This window comes from Charadrius vociferus, unplaced genomic scaffold, assembly GCF_000708025.1.
Source record: "Charadrius vociferus isolate BGI_N301 unplaced genomic scaffold, ASM70802v2 scaffold163, whole genome shotgun sequence".
NCBI lineage: Eukaryota > Metazoa > Chordata > Aves > Charadriiformes > Charadriidae > Charadrius > Charadrius vociferus.
The window spans coordinates 14829790-14839095 of NW_009648332.1; the positions used below are offsets into that span (position 1 = coordinate 14829790).

Sequence of the window (9306 nt, forward strand, 5' to 3'; positions counted from 1 at the left end):
TTGCATTTCACCTAAGTTAAGGCCTCACTGCATTATTAAATCTGCATAAACAGCCTTTGTATAAATGTGAATCAGACATTAGAATTTAATCCAGATTTAGGTGACAGGTGACAATTTATGATCTTGTACAATATTCATTGGAAAAAGACAGCCTTTCCAGGCTGCTTACTGGAGGTTCAGGAATGTACTAGTAGTGAGCCGAAACAAGGATTTAGGTGCACTAGCAAAATTTGTTGTGTGACAGGCTTCTCTACTACCCAGAATTACAAAACACTTCATAGGGATTAGATCGGCATTCAGTAATTAAAACCAAAGTACTATCTCACTGATTTTAATTTCTTCAGTTGCTGACCTTACCCTATTTCCGTTGAAAAAGTCACCCCATTTCCCCAGAAATAGTTAAGAATATTTAGTGCAGCTTTAATTTTCATTTCAGTTGAATGTAAATCTGACCTTACACCACCATGGAATCAGAGCTATTCACACATGTTGTTCTCACAGCGTTCTTGGGCACCTTTCTAAGATACTAAAGAACATTTTGCCAGGTAGTTGAGCCTCACTTACCCAAGGAAAGGTCCGTTCACCACCACCTGAGCAAGCAGCAGATTTTTGCAGCATTTTCATTGAGAGCAGGAGCTTTTTTGCAGTATTTTCACTCAAAGCAGGAGCCAGGCTATATAGAAGACAAATACATTTTATTATAGTATTTATTAGTATTTGTTTGCATATTTGTCAAAGTACAAAATCTGTTCTGTAGCTTAATAAAGTCTCCCTGGATCAACTTTGTTCTGCTGTAGATTAAATGAAAATACACAGTTTATAAATTGTGCAGAAAAGTAAAGTGAACAGTGCTGATGATGGTCCATCAAGGAAAAATATAATGGGTGATGCAATTTAAGAATGGATAAAATATGAAAGCTTAGAAGATAGCTGACACTTCAGTTTACTTTATTTTAAAACCTGTTTTTATTCACTGTCAGAATTAGTATTTCAGAGATTATCTCCTATGTTGGGAGTGCAATTTTACTTTCCTGAAATCGCATCTGTAAAGGACAGATTCTAGACTTCCTAGTACCTGCATACATGCTGTGGTTGCTTCGAGGAAGTTAGATATTTGAGTGTCAGTGTTGGCTCATGCAACTCATTGGAGACACAAAATTACAATTTAAAAAAAAAAAAAAAAAAGACTTAATGCAAATTTGGCTATATCTTTTTTTTTTTTTGCTATATGTGCTCCAGTGTCTTTAAAAAGTGATACTATGTAATCTTGATTACAGTTCTTCAAATTGCCAAGATAACTGTTAGAAAATTTTTGTACATTTGTGAACAGAATTGATGTTGTCTTTTAGAATGTAAGTGGTTTATCATCTACAGATTTCTGCGCATCACATCTTTGATGAGAGAAATACTTAAAGACTTGTATTTATGCCTCTTATTCCAGAGTTGAAAAAAATGCTTTGGACTAGCTACACAAATAGATCGCTAAGTGAAAACCTGTCATGCGATTAAACTCTTCAATGTCACTGCCCTCACCTAATCTTTGGCAGGCTTCTGGTTTGCTGACTGTTTCTATTAACACATGTAAAAGAAGTATGTTTTAATGGCCACATCATATACCTACTCCTGAAACAGTAATCATCTTTTGTCACATAGCATGCTCTAACGTAATATTTTTAAAACATTCCTTTAAGTTTAAAAAATAGTAATATTAACAGTAATTTTGTTTGAGTCATCAGTTTTCATTTTTAATTCATGGGCATTTTTGTTTCAGAATACATTCTACGACATCCATCACAATTGATTAAATCTGGTTACTACTTCTTTTTCCAAATGCCATGGTTTCCTGAATTCATGTTTACAGTAAATGATTTCAAGGTGAGCAAAATGAGTGCTCTTGTTTATATATTTAACTGTGAGTGATGGAAGAATTGCCACCTACATTGATCCCTTCTGATGTAGTTATAATTACTGCATAAAATACAGAGCTTTCTGATTTTTCTTCTTAAGCTTTATATATTTTTATAAAGTAGGATGTAAGTACATGGAGTCTGTGAGATTAACTCTTGCTTTTACGTTTCTGGGAGGCGTTCAGGTGCATACTTTTAACCTCCAGCACTACAGTGCATTACTCCACCTAGACAGTCTGCTGGTTTTACTTGTGCCCATGCCAGTGGGACACGTTTGGTGCCTGGGAAACTCCTGCTGATTTATCTGAAGCTCCCGTGTGCTGTGGGACATCCTCTTATGCCTCAGAGCCTGCCACAGGGCAGGCAGCCTGGGAGTCTGGGCATCAAATTCAGCCAGGTGATTAATTCTGCCTAAGGAACCAACACGGCCAACACCTTGTATCGCCTTGAAAAATAAGTACAAGCATATAGAAGGGGGAAAAGGCAGCTGCAGGCATGCATCCTCCTACATTCACACGGCCCAGCGCCGAGCGCCCAGCGCTGCACGCACACAGGGCACAGCAACCTGGGGAGGTCCTGAATCATTCTGCCTCCCACCCTCTCAGCTGCTGGGGTCCACCCCAAAGAAAAGTATGTGCCTGAACTTGTCTGTGCTTTCACAGGTGGCAGGTTAGGGTGCAGAACTGAGTAACTTGGTAATATACTGGTATTTGCCTGTACTTGATTATTCTGAAGTTACACCAGAAATAAGTTTATCGTGTGCTTTACACATAACCGTCTAAAAAAAAGCATTTAAACCATTCATTAAACTCCAAACAATGTACAATTAGATTTTAGAAAGGTGTGTCCTGTTGAAGGAGAGAAATCACATTTTCCAGCTATCTTAAGTGGTGGCTTTTTACTCTTTTGTAGGTTCTGAAAAGTTTATTTACCAGCCAGGCCACTGGAATTGGAAGGAAAGGCTGCAGATTAACAGCAGAGGATATTGAAGCTTATCTCTATGTCTTTTCACAACCTGGAGCATTAACTGGACCCATTAACCATTACAGAAGTATTTTCAGGTGAGTAGAACATTCTGAAAAAGAGTAAAATATTCTAGAGACCCCTGGAGGCCAAAAATGTTATTGCATCTTCTGCTGCTGAAGTCGAAGGAAAAAAGACAAATATGTTTCTTAAGTCTCAACAGGTAACAAGTGTCAAGCGGTGTGATACAAAGTGAATTGTATGAGATATCCACACAAAACAGTGACACAAACAGAGTGCAGATAAGGAAAAATCTTTGTTTCCAAATCTAATAAACCAAAGACCCTTCCTCATTCACAGAACCCACGGCAATCACAAAAATCTATCCTAAATGATAGTTACGAAATTAATATCAATTAATTGTTTGCATTACAGTTCATATTATCTAATAATAATCTCTATGAAGAGCTTATTAGATAATACTTCTAGATATTATGGCATCGAAGTAAGTTACCCTCACTTGTAACTTTCCAAAACTATGTCTGGCTTTAATTTTATTGTGTTTGCACTGGTTTTGTTTTGGTTGGTTGGGGTTTTTTTTAAAAACATAGGGTAAGGTTTTTTTGTAGCTAATCCTAAAACTAACCCTTACTTGGGTTTTTTTGTTCCTGCATTGGTCTTATCAGACTCCCTGGCAGCAGTAAGCACGAATAGCAGGGAGCACACATAGACTAAAACTGAGAGAGAGTATCATAATAGGAAATATTTACGCAAGCTTAATATTTATTTTATTTTCTCCAGCAGCTTTCTAACAGTTTTAACTTTCCTGGAAGGAGTTGGCTTCGCCTTTGAGACTAACGCCCCCTTTTTATCTACCAAAAACATAACAGAGCCAGAAGGTCTTTAACTCTGCATTTACTCTTCTTAAGACTTATAGCCGTAACTTGAAGGACTATACCAAGAAGAGTGGGATTGAACTCTTTTTTCCTTTACTGCCTCCAGTCTTTAGCAGTGCTAAATCTCCCGCATGCATCTCTAACACAAGACCAGCTTCCCAATATTCTTTAAAAATTACAACTCTTTTCCTTCGCTAAACTCAGACAGTCGATTTTTGAAGTGGATTAACTTTTCATTTTCCCTGGTCCAAATTCAGTGCCACCTTTCTGTGCCTTCCATACTGGCGCTGTCAGGAGAGCAGTCAGCAGGGAAACACTGGGAGGAAAATGGGGATCTGAGCTAGGTGCCGTCTTGTACAGGCTCAAAGATAAAATGAGAAAGTAGAGAGATGGTATATTTTCTTCTAAACAAGATAATACCAGGTATAGACACCAATGGGGAATAAATGAGATGGCTGTGCTGGTAACAGTATACATATTTTAAGCGACGCGGAGAGTGGTGATGACATCAGCTGGGATGTCCAAGGGCAATGGGGAGCTGCACAGCTGCACGGCGGCTCCCTGGCCCTGCAACTGCACTGCGGGAGCCCCCAGGGTAGGGCTAATGAGGAGCTGGAGAGGCATGAGCGCCCTGAGCCTCGTTCGTTACATTTGCACCTCGCATCAGTGAGTGTGCACATTAACCAGATGCTTCTCTGACAATAACAGTGAAATATCTGTGATAGCTGAATTGCTATGGGATTCAGATGAGAGGAATGTAAGAGTTGTGCATGTTTAAACTATTGTTTCAGGCTTTTTCAGGCTCAAAAAATGCCTAGTATCAGTTATTAATCAGAAAGTATCTTCATAGCTATTCCTCTGTGTGTGTGTGTGTATGTTCATGCATTGTTTGCTTTATTTTTCTAATGGAAGTATACCTGTACTAAATTCAGAGAATATTATTCTAAGTGTGATCAGCCACAATGCAGCAGGCTTTGGACTGGAAGGAAAAGATTGGTCCTCAGCTCATTCAGTTCTTGCCACCAATTCTGATGGTCACACCTTATGGGATGTGACTCATTAAACATTAAAACTGGATTGAAATTTTCACTTCCTCTCGTATAAGCCATTGAGCGTCACTTTGATGCTAATGACTTGTATTCACCGTAACTCCCAGTGGGCTGGCACTGGTGACCTACGTGTTAAAGGTTTCCAACTCATTAGTATCCACCTGGAGTTTCATTCTTCAGAGCTTTATTTGTCTGGAAAGTTACTTCCAAAGAGACGACTGAAATCACCTACTTCCATCCATCACCAGCACATCCTTGTATAAATAGCACAGCAGTCATTCCTTTCACTATACTTTAGATACAAACATTTTTGGAATAAAAATCATGAAGCTTTTTGTATCATGCTTGGTTAAGAAAGATAGGTAAGCAGTTGAAGCTTGAATTACTTCTGATATGCCGTTTTTTAGAAAATGGGATTACTTCTTTTATGGCAGTTAAGAAGTACTTCAGTATTTGTTTACAGAAAAACTGCTGGTCAGCTAACAGTGCTGTATGAAGATTTGAGTCTATTTTTCAAAGACTTAAACATCACGAGTGGAACTTCCCTTTCTATATGTCAAATCTGAGTGTTAATTCTCGTTAAAGGAGATTTCTAGAAACTTCAGGCACGATGTAATGTGTCATATTCCAGACTGAAAAGAAATATAGTGTAGCTCATAGGCAATGGAAAAATGACGGGTTGTTTATCTATGCAGCATGCATAAAAAGCCCGGTAGAGTTTTCCAAAGTGAGGAGGCTACAAATCTTGTTTGGCACTTAGCTGCTAAAGAATAATACAGCAGTGAAAAAATACACATATAAATAGTGAAGAGATCCAGGATACTGGATTTAAAAATGTAAAGAGATTAGTCTAAACGCAGTGAATCAGATCATCAGATTATCGATTTTTAAAACTGATACTATGACTAAATTATGGTTCAGTGGGTTAGGTCAGTTTGTTTGAAAAATGAGATTTTAAATCCCCTCCTACAAAAGCCATTTTAAGAATTTTCCTAATTCATCAATCAAAATGAAATTAAATTATTATTTAAAGTGACCTTTTAATAGTATGCCTTGACATTACCTATAAGTAGAGAGAAGGATGTCTTCAAAGTCTCCATTTCTTTGTCTTATCTTAAACTAATGCATGCCATCTTCTTTGTCTTTCCCTTACAGAGCATAGTCTCTTAACTAACTCTTAAGTTCAACTTAGCACTTAAGTTTGTCATAGAAATTTGTTCAGAAAATCTTCTTTATACATTACTGGTTTAAAATAATCAGGTTTGAGCATTAGTATAATAAAGATTTGTATCTGATCAGAGGAAATATGTTTTGAATTGTCACAGCTAGTCTGTTACACTATGTGGCTCAGATTAAGCAATTTGAGCATAAATTAGATAAATTTTTCAGCATCTCTGAAATAGATATGCTGGATTAAATTCTGGTGGGTTAATATGGTTTATGTTGAAATAGTCTTTCATTTCTAGCTACCTGTATCTTTCCTAATGTGTACCTTTAATGTGAGGAAATGTTTATAAAATATTCCATTTTAAATAATTGTATTAAGAAAATAATTTTTTACTGAAAGTTTAAATAGGTCATTGTGGTGGTGTAATTTTTACTAACATTTTACTTTCTAAGGGCTTGTCTTCAAAGTATCAATAAAATGTCTTGTAATGTATTTATCTTTAAAAGCTTTCTAGTCTGCCAAAGCTCTGGGTTGTGATGTTGCAGTTTTGAAGAGATTATGACTCCATGAAAAGCAAATTTTTAAGGAACAATATTCTTTCACTGCATTCAGATGTAGTTATGTAAGTCCAAGGCCTTCAAAAACATACTGTAGCCCTTTGTCAAGGGAACTCTGATGCACTTTGAATGATAGCATGAATTTCATAGATGAGTGAATGTAACTGCCTTCAGTTCAGCATTTCAGACGTCAGCGTTCTATACAATATCTTTTTCTACAGATTTTTTTTTTTTTAGCTGTACTATATGATATTTAATTTTGAGTAGGTCTGAAACACTCTAGCTGGTATCTTCCACAGTGTCCAAAAGCAGCAGCCTGCTGTTTCCTAGACAACCATTTTTTTGGTAAAGCAGTTTGGCTACTCGGGTAGCTAGATGCCTTGCACACTGTAGTCTAAATGTGATTCAGAGCATCATCTTTCATTTAAAACTACTTGCAGTAAATAGCGCAGGTTCAGAAATTTGCCATAGCATTCATAAACCAAGGGAAAGCCACTGACCTACAAAGCTCTGGCCGTGTTGTTCCGCGTTCCCTTTTACAGAGATCATGGGGCTCCTGAGCTGTGCACCATGCCAAAGCATCATTCACGTTCCAAAAACGAGACCTCTGTTGCAATCAACTGCTGATTACAGACATGTTACAGGAAAAGCATCTTCTAACAATTTTACCATCCTTAAAACAGTTAAAGGACTTTGAGTCACGGGAGTGTTTTCTTGGTGTTGTAGAAGATTTCGTGGAACCTAGAAAGCTTGCAGTGAGACTCACTGTGTTGATTTCAAAAGCTACGTTGACTGAAATCTGTTGTGGTGATTTTTGTAAAAAAAAAGACCTAACTAAGTGTGTTTTCTTTTTAAAGCTGCCTACCTCTGCAGCACCATGAAGTCGTCATGCCAACCCTGCTGTTATGGGGAGAAAGAGATGCGTTTATGGAAGTTGAGATGGCAGAAATTACACGCATTTATGTTAAAAATCATTTCAGATTAACTATTTTGTCTGAAGCCAGTCATTGGCTCCAGCAGGATCAACCTGACATAGTGAACAAGTTGATATGGACCTTTCTAAAGGAGGAGACAACAAGAAAAAGAGAGTGACTGCTTGTACGTGTTTTAAGGGGTCTACATAAAAGCTCTTCAGATTTAAAAACTAATTGTTATCAGGGCCATATTTCCAGCCTGCCTTCTATTTTGAGCTCTGTTAGAGAAAAGTGTTTTCAGTGTACTGTACATTTGGACACTAATGTTACTGCTAAAAGAAGAAGTGAGTATGAGAATATATGATACCAACATTGGTTTTACCTGTATACTTGTATTTTGCACATAAAAACACCTGCCTTAAGATATATATGTATTTGTACAGAAAGAAAATCATGGAAAGTTGCTTGGTTTTGTTTTCTCCCTTGCTTTACAGTTTTAATGTGTGGTGCCTTTTACAAATTTATAATGAAACAATAGAGTGGTGCCATACTGAAGGAGGTCATGAATTTTCATTCTAGATTCACCTGAATTTTTTTAATGTATTTTACCATTATACAGTAACTAACTCTTTTTATTATCTATATTTTAGCATACCGAATGATTGAAAAAATTTCAATGGGCACATTTCTAGTCTTGAAGTGAATAATGATCTTGTTGTATTGTTCAATGCAGCTGCTTTGTGCAACGTGTTTTTCTTTCTTGACTAAAAAATGGGAAACCTGTACACTCAACATGTCTGAACAAGAAGAATGGAAAATTAAGATATAACATGTATCAAATCCACCTCTGTCTAATAAAATGCAACTTACACTACCCCTTTTATCTGACTTCCTATGGGGAGGTTTCTGGCTGAAGCTTGAATAGCTGAAGTGTCTGTCCACTGTGCAGCCTTCCTCATGCTATGGTTGTTGTAGTTTCTTGGAAATAATGCCTCATTGTTGGCATTATCCTTCCTATGTTAGCAACTACTGTTCTTACCTCCGAGAACCGCTGCCAAGTTCCTGTCTGTATAGGAGGAAGAGAGACAGTGGTTATGGAAACAGAGGGTAGAATTAACTTGCCTGTGATGGCAGGGGAGAAGAAAAGCAGATGCTAACTACAAAGAAAAAAGCAGCACAAAATGCAAGTCCCCAGAAGAGGTGAGTCACCTGCCTACACCATTTCCAAAGGCTCCCTCTCCACCTGCAGCGCAAGCACGGTGCCCTGGGAACAGGCAGGCATCATCACGGACCCACCAGAGGAGGCATCGGTGCCAGGTGGGCCTGAACCAACTGTCCGGACCAAGAGTAGAAGACAGATGACAATTATTGGGGGTCCCAACAAGTCCCATGCTGTCATGTGTGTTGTCTCTTTCGAGACACATTCTCACGCAGGTCCTTGGCGCAGCCCCTGCTGGCATCTCACTGGATGTGATCCTCACAAGAAGGTGGACGGAGAGGCGCCGTCAGCCAGGTATGAGTTTGTGGTGGCACTCTGCTCCCCTGTGTGCCGTTTGCAGAATCTGAGGCCTGAGTCTCCTCAGTATTGTGATGATGGTATTGATCTTGCCTTTCCCATCCATAGCTGGTACCTGCCTTTCAAGGATTATTTTCCCCCCCAGATATTTTCAGCACTTATCAATTGAAATGGTTACATGCTGCTTTTACTTAAACGATAAGGTTGGAAAAGCTATTCCATGTCTCAGAAGGGTGTTGTAAAGCGACTTTTATCATCTACACAGCAGTTTAATTTCTTGGCGAGGCAGCCATCGCTGGCGAGTGTGTTTTTTCCTGAGGGGCACCTGCTTGCTGG

The 9306-nt window shown here is 38.3% G+C and overlaps 1 protein-coding gene across 1 annotated transcript in view; it reads left to right on the top strand.

Moving 5' to 3' along the window:
• The window catches only part of EPHX4 (epoxide hydrolase 4), a 20208-nt gene extending 11883 nt beyond the window's left edge, over window positions 1-8325 (top strand). Inside the window, exons 5-7 of the mRNA XM_009884892.1 lie at window positions 1772-1875; window positions 2820-2968; window positions 7398-8325. Of these exons, the coding sequence (XP_009883194.1) occupies window positions 1772-1875; window positions 2820-2968; window positions 7398-7632 (488 nt within the window). The 3' untranslated portion in view covers window positions 7633-8325. The remainder of the gene's footprint in view (window positions 1-1771; window positions 1876-2819; window positions 2969-7397) is intronic.
• The last annotated feature ends 981 nt before the right edge of the window (window positions 8326-9306 follow it).